Genomic DNA, 12,737 nt, shown 5'->3' with positions numbered 1-12,737 from the left:
CCCCCCCCCCCCCCCGTACCTCACAATAGTGTTCATGAACTTGATGCAGTTTCTATTATGGGTCCCATTATTCAAGTATGGGAATTGTCCTGTATTACCTTTTGAGGCTGGAGCCATTCACATCACTTCATCGTAGTCTACAGGTATTTTTCTTTCTCCAAGTGTAGCCCCTATGGTATTTTTCTTTTACAATATGTCGTGGGATTGCTTTTTTCGTGAAAATTTGTGTAGCACACACATATTCACTAAATAGTTTCTTTTGTGGTCAGGGTGGTAAATTTGATCATGCAGATCGTCTTTTTCAAAGCATTGAGGGCACATTTCGGAACTGCCTGTCCAACACAAGTGATGTAAAAGAATTAATCCCTGAATTCTTCTACATGCCAGAGTTCCTAGTGAATTCCAACTGCTACCATCTTGGAGTGAAACAAGATGGCGAACCTCTTGGAGATATTTGTCTACCTCCATGGGCTAAGGTTTGAATCTCTCTCATGATTGATCTTAAAGATAACAAATTTCTGGTTGGACATCGAATCATGAAGCATGGTTGGGGTAACTGCATATATGCCACATTTGGTTGTAAAAGCCCTTTTTTTCGCTCATAGGATCTATATTTAAAAATGACAGTTTGCTTGTGCTAGGGAGGTTACTTATAGGATCTATATCCACTTTACCTGGACATTGATTAAGTGAAGTGCCAACAGTGCTTTGTTTTCTTCTCTTTTAATGGTGCTTGGGCGGTTAGGAAGCGTAAAGATGACTAGGGTCTTTTTCCTAGACAACTGTTTTGCCTCCTTTCATTTCTATCATTCTATGTTTGTTTGCCTTCACAAAAACTCACTTTTGAGTTCTGAATGCAGGGTTCTCCAGAGCTGTTCATTGCTCGTAACAGAGAAGCTCTAGAGAGCGAGTATGTTAGCTCACATCTCCATAATTGGATTGATTTGATTTTTGGATACAAACAACGTGGTAAACCAGCCGTTGAGGTATTCTGATTCTTTTGTCAAAATCTTTTGCTTAAATTGGTGAACTATTCTCCAATTTCCTGCTCACTAAAATTTCAAGTTAAACTTGGACTGCAGGCAGCAAATATCTTTTATTACCTAACATATGAAGGTGCCGTTGATCTGGAAAATATGGAAGACGAGTTGCAAAGATCAGCTATTGAAGATCAGATTGCTAATTTTGGTCAAACTCCAATCCAGATCTTCCGTAAGAAACATCCAAGACGAGGACCACCTATTCCAATTGCACATCCCCTGCACTTTGCGCCCGCTTCTATTAGTTTGACTTCCATTCTTCCTGCTACAACACATCCACTATCAGCAGTTCTATACATTGGTTTAGTGGATTCAAATATAGTTCTAGTTAACCAGGGTCTCACCTTATCAGTGAAGATCTGGTTGACTACTCAACTTCAGTCCGGTGGAAATTTTACTTTTTCTGGCTCCCAGGTAAGTTTCCTGTTAAGCTTTCTATATTCTTCTAATTCAATACTTTGGCTTGCAACTGCTGTAAAAGCCTTTGTGGTTGCAGGATCCATTCTTTGGAGTTGGTTCCGATGTTCTACCTCCTCGAAACATTGGAAATCCAGCAGCAGATAATATTGAACTTGGATCACAGTGCTTTGCCACAATGCAAACACCATCTGAAAATTTCCTGATTTCATGCGGGAACTGGGAGAACAGTTTTGATGTCATATCCTTGGCAGATGGACGGGTTGTCCAGAGCATCCGACACCATAAAGATGTTGTCAGCTGTGTCGCAGGTATGCTTTTCATATTCTGATTCTTTTTTTGTTCAATGTCTCCTCTGAGATGAAAATGTTGTCGAGAATATTGTGGGCATTGAGCTTGAATTTCCCAGAGGATCATCAACAATGGTATGTCATGCTTGGGAAAAAACTTAGTCGTATGTACTCTGGTCCATAGTTCCACGAATATATACGTCTCAGTTCATATCGATGAACCTCTCTGACAAAGAGAACCTAACTAGGGCTCTAACCACATGACTAGTTTATCTTTTTAAGGCCTCAGAGTAATCTTTGTAGGTTGACATTTGCTGGAACTATTAATGGCATTCTAAGACATCTTTGATGCTGCAGTGACAGCTGATTCAACCATCCTTGCAACTGGTAGCTATGATACGACTGTAATGGTGTGGGAGATTGTCCGTACGAGAACATCCGAGAAGAGAGTTAAAAATTCACATGCGGAGGTACTCCGGAAAGACCATGTCGTGGCCGATGCTCCTTCCCATATTCTATGTGGCCACGATGATATTATCACTTGCTTATATGTCAGCGCCGATCTTGATATAGTCATCAGTGGGTCAAAAGATGGAACTTGCGTGTTCCACACGTTAAGGGAAGGAAGATACGTAAGGTCACTGAAACATCCTTCAGGTGGTGCAGTGTCGAAGCTTGTTGCCTCCCAGCACGGCCGGATTGTTCTGTATGGGGATGATGATCTGAGTCTGCACCTATTCTCCATTAACGGGAAGCATCTGGCAAGCTCCGAGTCCAATGGCCGAATCAAGTGCCTTGAACTGAGCAAGTGTGGAGAATTCTTGGCCTGTGCAGGTGACCAAGGACAGGTGGTTGTCTGGTCAATGAACACACTCGAAGTAGTTAGAAGGTACAACGGTATCGGGAAAGTAATCACCTCTCTGACGGTAACTCAAGAAGAATGCTTCTTGGCTGGGACGAAAGACGGGAACCTTCTGGTTTATTCTATAGAGAACCCGCAACTTCGGAAACCCGGCTTACTATGGAGCTCAAAATCAAAATCTGGTGTTGCAGGGTAAGATCTGATGCTGAGTTCTGTCTGTAAATGTTATTGTCTGGTCCATATTTTGGATGGTGGAGGGGAGGGGATGATGCTTGATAGGGTCAGTAGTAATGGTGTTTTACTGACATCCCAAAGAAGAGGGATGGACACTGGCTTGTACATGTGCAGTATACTTGAAAAAGAATCTTAACTGTTAGATTAGGGAAGAAGAAAAACTAGAGAAGTGTTGATTGATGTAAGAATACCACAGTGTTTGCATAGAACAGTCTCTGGATTTGTCTGAAGAGGTAAAACTGTATACTATACTTCATCAGGAGAGAAAAAAAACATTCCAATTAGAGTAGGGCTAAGCTTTTTACTGCCTATAGTTGTTGATTTTATTGTCTGTATAATTAAGATGTCAATTATTGCTTTTTCATTCACTAAATTATTGTTTGCAAGTTCTTTTTTTTTTGGGGTGTTACTGATGTAATACATCTGATTTTATAAGTGATCTCCATGCACATGGGCGGACCCAATGAGCCTTGCTATGGAGGTCACATTCCCCCACTTTTTAATGAAAAAAATTTCACTTTCATTATATATTTCATAAACTTTTAATCAAAATTGTTAAATCCCCCCCCCCCCTTTACAAAATTAAATTTACTCTTACCATGTCCCCAATTATAAATCTTTCTGGGCCATGCACCAAATTGGTCTGTGTTACTTTGCTAGCTCTAAACAATTTCAAACAAGATTACGAGAATCAGAATCTCATCCTTTTTTTTTTTTATTGGAATTTAGATTCATTTGTTTTAACAAAGGATGGTGGCGGTGGATGATCATGATGACACTGCTGTTTGTGAATCGTACTAATACTTCCCCCAACCAACAAGTTAAAAGAACAACAAAAGAATGCGTGTGTCAATCTATCTATGCGAACGGGGTTAGTAGGTGAGGTGAAGGAATCAAGAGATGGTGATGTGGTAGAGAGGATCAGGGGACTCGAGGCGGATGTAGTCGTACATGAGGCCTTGGAAGGGGCTGACGGCAAGCGGCTGGGTGAGGAAGATGGTGTTGTTGCCTCGGAGCAGAGAGGAGGAGGGGACGTCCACGCTGTTCAGCCAGTACACCCCATGTATCCCATTATTATATTTTTATTGATTACAATGAATAATTATTTTATTTATTGATTTTTACCAAAAAAATATTTTATTTATTAGTTAGATTCAGTTTATTTCAGATTTGATTTGAAGTTGAAAATATTGCTGATCGTTGTAAGCGATCATATATACTATTGAATTAAATTTGTTCAGAATTTGGATGAACAAAATTTTCCTAAATTGAAAAAAATAATTGCAAATTACTTTATTTTGATTTATTTCAAATTTATTTTGGATTTGATTTCGTTTTTTCCATTTATAATGTATGTATAAATTACATATATTCACACAAAAAAAGTAAAATTAAGGGGGAAAACGAGATTTACCGGTCACTAATAAGGAATCTACCGGTAACACTGCCACGTCGATCAGAGCCCGGGAAATCCCCAGAAGTTGGGAACTCGTATGGCCACATCTGTTCTTCAATCCTTGTCTGAAAAAAAACACCAACAGTTTCACAATCTTTTGTTCTATCTATAACACTTCAAAACGTATCATCTCCCCCGTCGTGAACAACAACGGCGTCTTCGGATCGTTTACTCGTACCTATTTTTTTTTTTTTTTTTGCACAAAAAAATGTCAAAAAATCGAAATAATTAATGAAATTAGAGAGATATACTAATTAATAAGTAGTGGGTGTTTAGTTGCAGTTGTAGTTATACATATTTGCTTTCGGATGTAAAAAATTTAATAATAATGATATTCATCTTTTTAACGTGTAAGTTTTCATTTTTTTAGTATTGGCAATTAAAACTGCTAACCTTCGAAAATGAATAAATAAATTCAAACGCAGACGCAAACGCAAACGCAGACGCAAACCTGTAGCTCGGCAACATTAGCGGTGGCCAAAGCGATTCGGAGTTTGTAGGAGGAAGATGTTTCGTTCACCACTTTATCCAATTTAAACTTGATTTGCCATGTCGTTCCGTTATATCCTCCCTCCCCCACCTTTCTGCATCCACACAGTTTTTTTTCCCCATATGTTATACAATAATCATATAGATTCGCAATTAATTAGAGGTCGTCATATATATATATATATATAATATTATATTTTACTTGTGAGGCCAAATCCTTAATTATCCCGGTGTAGAATCTTTCCAAACTTTTAGGACGCTTGTTGAAAATTATATATATTATGGTATATATATATATATATAACTAACTTGGAAACATATATCAAATCACTAACCTCGTGACTTGCATGAAGAACCAATCTTTGGTATAATCATCAGCATCAACGTCGAAGACCAGGTCTTGGTCGGGATATAACTCCGTATATCTTTCCCACAGACCGTACTGCCGGAATCGATCGTGGTCCATATACAGTTTGTTTGTGTATCTCGGATCCGGATTCGGAATGTAGAATTCCGCCGCGGTCCTGTCCGGAACTCCAATTTCCCAAATAGTTGGACCGTCTCTCGGTGGTTCATATATTAGTTCCCCAATGTCAATATTTGAACCTGCTTCACATCAATACTTTTGTCATTATATGTATATATATATATATATACTATCCAAATTAACAAGAAAAAAATAACAGGAAGAAAATAATATATATAAATATATATTATATTATTCAATGTCAATATTATATTATATATAGAGAGAGAGAGAGAGACCAATTGTTACAACTCCAACAAGAAAAGAAAATGAAGCCAAACATATGAAATAACAATTCTTTTTTGTTATGATTATCATAAGAGGGAGTGAAGAATATAAATTATCCTAAATTAACAAGAAAAAAATAGACAAAGGAATTTTTGGGTTTAATTTGTTTTCAATTTTAGAAATTAATTTTTTTAAAAAATATTTTTATATCTATCTACACACTGAAATTAATCAGTTTTGGTATCTATTAAATCCAAAAATTAGTTAAAATTAGTTATCATTTTATATATATTTTTAGAATAAAAAGAGTAACGGCGGAAATTAGTGAGACCTGAAGCAATGTCGATGACAGTGTCATTATGATAATCGCCGATGAATCCCGAAGCCCATCCGTATATGTTGTATTTGCCACTTCTCACATTTTTTATTAAGAAATGTCCATTTTCATCCACCTTTGTCCAAAACTGATAGCCCTGCAACACAAAAAATAAATACATAATATTTTTAAAAAAATACATAATAATGATGGTTAGAATATTTAATTTTATCTTAAATCAATGGTTTAACAAAATAAGCAATTAGAAAAAGTAATTACTAGTTATTTACTTTGCATTCTTTTTGCCACGACCCAACATCTCCGGGTGCAGCCAATCCGACGTACGAGCCGTTTCCCGATATATACTCACTACTTATATATCTATAAAAAACAATAAAGAATAATTTTTCAAAAAATAAAAATAAAAAAGGACAAAAAACATCTAAAACATTGTCACAATTAAATTCTATCATTTTTTTCTTAAAATAAATTAACTATGGATATTAGGGATTATTATATTTTTATTGATTACAATGAATAATTATTTTATTTATTGATTTTTACCAAAAAAATATTTTATTTATTAGTTAGATTCAGTTTATTTCAGATTTGATTTGAAGTTGAAAATATTGCTGATCGTTGTAAGCGATCATATATACTATTGAATTAAATTTGTTCAGAATTTGGATGAACAAAATTTTCCTAAATTGAAAAAAATAATTGCAAATTACTTTATTTTGATTTATTTCAAATTTATTTTGGATTTGATTTCGTTTTTTCCATTTATAATGTATGTATAAATTACATATATTCACACAAAAAAAGTAAAATTAAGGGGGAAAACGAGATTTACCGGTCACTAATAAGGAATCTACCGGTAACACTGCCACGTCGATCAGAGCCCGGGAAATCCCCAGAAGTTGGGAACTCGTATGGCCACATCTGTTCTTCAATCCTTGTCTGAAAAAAAACACCAACAGTTTCACAATCTTTTGTTCTATCTATAACACTTCAAAACGTATCGAGTTCACAACGAAATCCCATGTTCTTTTCATGTGTATATATACACACACACACATACACATATATATACACACGTATGAACTCTTGATATTAGTATGAGATTTCGCTGTTTCAAGACCTGGTTTTTGGCTTCATTCCAAAGCAGAAGAGGATCAACTCCTTGTGGAAATGAATTGAGATAAACGAAGACCGGTCCGAAAACTTTCTTCCATGCCTCACCTTCCTCGAAGCTTATTATAAGCTCTTTCCCCACATAATGCGTACTATGGAAGATCTGTTCAAATTCGCTCCGAAAACGTTCCCATTTTCGACATTTCGAGCAGATTTTAGCCGTTATGTATAAGGATATGTAGCAATATGTAACCACAGTTTATCAGAGAGTCCTCTATGGATTGTATCTATATAATACGTAAGGAATTCAAGGTTAAACCATAGTTATATATATATATCAGGCGAATGAATGATGACTAACCGTGAGATGTGTAGGACCGACATGAGAGTTGAGGAACTGCTTGAGCGGTCCTGCAGACCGAAACTCGTTGCTTGGAGTGATTTGCCAGAAACCTACCGAGTCGTTTGTGCTTATCCATCCATGAACTTTGAGATCTTTGCTTTCCATCGAGTATGCGTACTTGTCATCCACCTGCAAGCGAATGTTATATTGACAGGATAAATCCCGCGTTTTGAACGAGAAATCGAAACTTGTGTTCTAAAATATCACACATCTAGTGCAAGAAACAGTGCACGTTTCTTTGTTTCCGAGCTTCTTGAAACGGTAACTTTGGTTTTAAGACGCGAAACTCGGGCCAATACCTCTCCTTTAAACTCGGGCTCTCTAGGGTCGATGAGCAAAACTGCTTCGGGGTAAGCCAAGGCTTGACCTCGGGGAGGAACCCGATCTTCGGGCAGGGGCATGTACCTTTGCCTTTCATCCGATATCGCCATGTAATGAAACCTGAACAGAAATTTTTGTCAGAAATGATGAATCCATCATCAAGATTCATAGAAATTTCATACTTGTCCTCGTTGAGCTTGAATGCTATTCTGATATTGTCGACTTCCACGGCGGGCCACCCTTCCAGACGCTCGAAGATGGCGTAAGTGTAGAAACCCGACGAATTTCTCAGCATCACAAACCTGATGAAAGCCACGATTTCATCAATCACTCTCCTACACAGTTCATATAATTGATTCTAGGATATAAAAAAAAAAAACAGACATCGAACTTTAGTTACCTCTTGTCTATATTCACGGGAACAGCTTTATCCAATGATGAATTCCACGTCCTCGTAAAAGAAAGCTCGATCTGTTCGTCGTTCTGTACAATCACTTCGAGCTTAGTTGCTTCAATCCTGTCACATGGAGTGTGAAATCAAACAGAATCTTTGAATGAATCATAGAATTTTATGAAAATATCAGTATTTTTTTTAACCTGTCCACTGTGCCTTTTGTGACCTTTGTTGTTTTCCCTGGAAAGTTCCAGACCAAATCCCAATATCTGCGACACAAAATATCGACTAATCCGTGAAGATAATCGATAGAGTAACCGTAAATCATACCGGTTCTTCACAAAGAACTCGTATGGATCGATACGAAACCCGGAAAACCTGTCTGTTCGCCGTTTTCTTGGAACTGAACTGATACAGAAACTTCATGTCACAGATGTAATGAAAGTAGAACGAGGAGGCGGGCCAATTTACTCACGTACCCTCGATCATGTTCTGAGCCGTTGTATGCGAGCACATTGGAGATTCCATGGTACTGAATTCCTGTAACGAATCCTTCGGGGTTCGACAAAGTTACTTGAAGAATGCCGTTATCCATAACCACCTGCTTCCGCATCATTAACTTATGTCATTGCCAGTATGTTAAAAAGGCATACTTAACATACAGTATATCGATCGAGATAACTTGCAGATCAAGGAACCAGAAAAGAAGAAGCAATCAGAAGCTTCAATCACCGATTTGGCTTTGAGAAATGGAACAGAAACTGATGGAGGAAAGACAAGATGAAGAAGATGATGATGATGGGGAAACCTTACATGTTGATCTTGGTAATGCAACTGTAATGCTTGTTCTGATTCTGGAGGAGTTTGACAGATTGCGATCTCTGATAATACCGAAAACACGATGAACGCTTTTATCCATCCTCTCAGTCGCAGATTCCGCCGATTCGAAGGCCCTTTTGTTGCAAACATGCACATACACATACACCAACGATAACATGAATCGCCGCTTTTAATCGTCAAGAAAGAGTTATCGGCTGAAAAACGCGCTTATAAACAGAGCAGTCTAAACGCAAGGTTATCTGAAAAATGAACATGGTTCAGCGTTTGCGTTCGCGTTTGCGTTTCAAACGGCGTAAAAACAGAAAAAGTTCAAGACTTTACAAGTAATCACGAGATTTTAGGACATGGGTATCCGTCGTCTGAGGTTTTTTTGTTTTGTTTTTCTCTTACCTGTGAGAAACCCGACAAAAGAACTGAAGACATGTGAAGAGAGATCCATGATCAGAGATTTTAAGCCTTGTCGAAATTCTGTCCACACAAAAAGTCAGGAAAAGGGTTATATGAAGAGACATGTGAACTTGTGGACAAAACCAAACCCATGGAAAAGTCCAAAGAATGATTCATAATAACCGAAGAATAAATCTATCTAATTTTCCTAATCTACGATGAAAAACCTTTTGATGGTGTAAGATAAAGACAAAGGCATAAAGTAAAACCAAACATGTGAACTGACCAAAGAAGAAGAGGAGGAAGAAGAGTGGTTAGGCAGCAGAGTCAGCGGAATTGGTTTTCCCCTTTCCTTTGGTTATAAACAAAGCATTCTTCCTAAACCCCATTGCCTCAACTCACGCCAACTCATCTTTAAATCCCGAATATTTGATTCTTTATTATATATATATATATATATATATATCGCGTGATTTGATTGTATTTAATGTGATGGAAATATGGTATCTACAAAAAGTTATTACCTGGTAATACCAATAAAAAATAAAAGATTTTAGGTTGATTTTATTGAATCTATATATATACATAACATTAATATTGATTCATTAATGTGAATTAAAATAAAGAAAATAAATAAATTTAATGGTACTAATTTAGATCATATAATGTTGATAATCTTACGAGAGGACCATATACATATATATATATATATATATATATATATATGTATGTATGTAAGAATATAACAAATCCTAATGCTTGAAGCAAACGTTGTACGTTTCTTTCCAACTACGTGGGCTGCTTGTTTCTAAACAGGGAAAGAATTTACAATGTTGGTAAGTAAATATTTTTATTATATTCACTTTCCCTTGTTTTTTAATTGCCAAAAATATATATTAACTTTTATTTCATAATGCATTATTCAGTTCTCTATTAAACTAAGGTCCAATTACTTGTATCTTTAAAATTTTCAATTTAAAAAAAATAATATGCTTATAATTTTTTTTTATCATATTTATCTTCATTTAGGATTATTTAGGATTTATTTTTTATTGAATAAAGATTCATTTTTAAAGAGATTTTTTGTCTCTTTTTTGTTATTTAGTGCCCTTCAAGTAGATTGAATTTGCAAATTTTCATGGAATTTGTCTTGAATCAATGAGATTTTTTTTTTTGAAAGACCTATTCAGTTGACACATTTTTCTATAGCGAAAATAAACTATGAAAATAATATTTATCAAACATAAAGCAAAAATATGCAAGCCATAAAAACATAAAAAAACAAAAAACAAAAGAAATTAAAATAATGAGCGGGTACCTTGATTCAATATATTTTGGAGAAAATTTCTTCGGTTGTTGTATGGTTTCCACTTATTCAAATCCAACACTAAAATATGTTTTGAAGGATACATTTCTCATATACCTTCGATCCAAAATCAAGAATTCTTCTCTTTTGGAATAATTTTCATTTACGCTAATTAAATAATTTCGAGACATTTAAAATGGAAAATGCGAATGTTTAGTTAGAAACGTGAATCCAAAGGTAAAGAAAAACATTTTAAATAATAAAGGGAAAATATCTATAACAGTCTAGGGAACTATTTTTATCAGTGCAATATTTATTGAATTTAACCACTAATTCTAAAATTTCTCTTCGTTGTGGGTATATTACTTGCATTTTAGGATGCAAATCGGTGTGCATATTTGACGGTATTTGGAATATTTTAATTATATAATAACAATTCTCTTATAAATTAGAATTAACGCTATGTATATTTGACAAATTGATGGCTCAATTGGTAAGGGATGAGATAATTTTTTTTTTTATTCCATATTCGAGTCTCCATTGAGGACGGATATTTACATGAAATCTCCGGTTTTTTGGAAATATAATTAGAAATTTTTTATTATAAAAAAAACTTATCCTATATAATTATGTTTAGAGATTGAAATTTCGTCGTTTCATTTATGTTTCATTTATTTTATTTTTAAAATTGATTATTTCGATATAATACAAACTTTATAAATTCGACTTTTAAATTATTTTTTTTGTGAGTGGTCTTCGATTAGGTTTGGGTTCATTCTTTAATATAAAAATATTTTCATTTTTATATTGATTTTCAGTTATTTTTGTATTCAGAAACAAATTATTTGATTTCGAGAAAACATATTGAATCACTTTTTAAATCGGGTATTATTCGGTACAATTATTTATTTTTCCATTTGGTTCTCCTCATCGTATCTTGACATTTTTCATCTGCAATTGTAAAACTATTAATCCCTTTTATTGTCAAACAAACTAAAGAAGTGTTACAACTCTGTAATTTTTATTCTATTATATTTCAAAATTCATTACGTGATTTTGTTGTTTTAACGTCTAGATTCACGAAATGCCTATAAATAACGATGTGGACAGACGACGATAAGCGGAACCCATAACAAAAAAAAAAGGTTTCTTCACTCATGAACTCTTCAAAAGCAAGAACTCAAAGACCAAGAGAGTCATTGAAATTGTCATGACACAGAGATTAGATCACAAGGAATATTCCGACATTCATTTAGAAAGAAAGCAAGCAGTCTAATAAATCAGAAAAGGGATCAATCATATTTGTTAACCAAATGCAAGAGGAGGAGAAGGCCCTTCTAATCGAATGTAATCATACATTATGCCTTGGAAAGGACTTGTGCTCCTTGGCTGAGTGAAGAAGAAGGTATTGACGCCTTCAACGAACTTAGAACCAGGCACTTCAATGCTGAATAACCAGTACAAACCGTGTATTCCGTGCCTCGCTATCGAGTTATCCTTCCCGATCAATCCGCTCGTGAACAACGGACTTCCATTCGCATCATTCACCCGAATCTGTTAAAATGATAAAAACAAACATATATATATATATATGTATATATATATGGAGTTGGAAGATTGAAGTTGATTTCAATAGACATTGGAGACGATTGAGATCAATTAGAAATACAAAATCATTTAAAAAAATTAAAGTGTGATTATGCCAATTATCTCTTGTGTTAATAGTTTCAATGACATCTTATTTCTGTTTCTCATTTTGTCATATGATCATAAATGAGATTTAGAGTAAATGTTGAATGGATATATATATATATATATATATATATATATGTTATATAACTATATGTGTATTAATTAAGTGTATATACCGTACGTACTTGGAGTTCAGAAAGGGTGGCTGATGCAATGGCAACTCTTAAGGTGTATGAGTTTGCCTTATCCACACTCTCTAGTTTGAACTTGATCTGCCATGTTGTCCCTTGATATGTTTTGTTGTCTTTTTTCCTGCATTATCAAAAAAAAAAAGATTCCATCTGGGTGTTTTTTCACTAACAGTTCCTAAAAAAAAAAAAAAAAAAAAATCGGGTGGACAAA

General features: G+C 35.0%; 3 protein-coding genes across 5 annotated transcripts in view; 1 reads left to right on the top strand and 2 right to left on the bottom strand.

The window, feature by feature from the left end:
* LOC104816792 (BEACH domain-containing protein B) overlaps nucleotides 1-3,207 on the top strand; it is a 13,597-nt gene extending 10,390 nt beyond the window's left edge. For both annotated transcript variants that reach the window (XM_019202910.1, XM_019202911.1), the window contains 6 exons: nucleotides 50-143; nucleotides 270-476; nucleotides 861-986; nucleotides 1,083-1,454; nucleotides 1,537-1,768; nucleotides 2,105-3,207. In XM_019202910.1, coding sequence (XP_019058455.1) covers nucleotides 50-143; nucleotides 270-476; nucleotides 861-986; nucleotides 1,083-1,454; nucleotides 1,537-1,768; nucleotides 2,105-2,805 — 1,732 coding nt within the window. In that variant the 3' untranslated portion in view covers nucleotides 2,806-3,207. The remainder of the gene's footprint in view (nucleotides 1-49; nucleotides 144-269; nucleotides 477-860; nucleotides 987-1,082; nucleotides 1,455-1,536; nucleotides 1,769-2,104) is intronic.
* A 323-nt stretch (nucleotides 3,208-3,530) lies between these two features.
* On the bottom strand, nucleotides 3,531-9,491 carry LOC104816791 (probable rhamnogalacturonate lyase B). The gene is made up of 17 exons (XM_019202900.1): nucleotides 9,341-9,491; nucleotides 8,924-9,063; nucleotides 8,590-8,711; nucleotides 8,314-8,379; nucleotides 8,117-8,233; nucleotides 7,899-8,018; nucleotides 7,695-7,836; nucleotides 7,354-7,524; nucleotides 7,000-7,155; nucleotides 6,712-6,818; nucleotides 6,149-6,239; nucleotides 5,874-6,015; nucleotides 5,124-5,394; nucleotides 4,751-4,883; nucleotides 4,415-4,477; nucleotides 4,258-4,364; nucleotides 3,531-3,917 (listed from the first exon to the last, which is right to left on the bottom strand). Exons 1-17 carry the CDS (start codon nucleotides 9,387-9,389, stop codon nucleotides 3,737-3,739), a joined length of 2,178 nt encoding a protein of 725 aa, XP_019058445.1. The 5' UTR covers nucleotides 9,390-9,491; the 3' UTR covers nucleotides 3,531-3,736.
* Nucleotides 9,492-11,778: 2,287 nt separating this feature from the next.
* Nucleotides 11,779-12,737, bottom strand: part of LOC104816790 (probable rhamnogalacturonate lyase B) — a 5,168-nt gene continuing 4,209 nt past the window's right edge. The window contains exons 14-15 of one of the 2 annotated variants that reach the window (XM_010545753.1): nucleotides 12,512-12,647; nucleotides 11,779-12,197 (exon numbers count right to left, since the gene is read on the bottom strand). In XM_010545753.1, the coding sequence (XP_010544055.1) occupies nucleotides 11,949-12,197; nucleotides 12,512-12,647 (385 nt within the window). In that variant the 3' untranslated portion in view covers nucleotides 11,779-11,948. The remainder of the gene's footprint in view (nucleotides 12,198-12,511; nucleotides 12,648-12,737) is intronic. The other variant, XM_010545755.1, reaches the window with a different exon arrangement.

This window comes from Tarenaya hassleriana, unplaced genomic scaffold, assembly GCF_000463585.1.
Source record: "Tarenaya hassleriana unplaced genomic scaffold, ASM46358v1 Cleome26, whole genome shotgun sequence".
Lineage (NCBI taxonomy): Eukaryota > Viridiplantae > Streptophyta > Magnoliopsida > Brassicales > Cleomaceae > Tarenaya > Tarenaya hassleriana.
The sequence above is the reverse complement of the archived record's forward strand: the minus strand, read 5'-3'. Positions and strand labels throughout refer to the sequence as shown.

Excerpts from the sequence above, each read along its gene's own strand:
- LOC104816791 (XM_019202900.1), bottom strand. The coding sequence starts at position 9,389 with ATGGATCTCTCTTCACATGTCTTCAGTTCTTTTGTCGGGTTTCTCACA. Across the intron at positions 5,395-5,873 it reads TGTCATCGACATTGCTTCAG|GTTCAAATATTGACATTGGG; the intron begins GTCTCACTAATT and ends GATGTGAAGCAG. Across the intron at positions 3,918-4,257 it reads AGATTCCTTATTAGTGACCG|TAATGGGATACATGGGGTGT; the intron begins GTAAATCTCGTT and ends ATAAAAATATAA.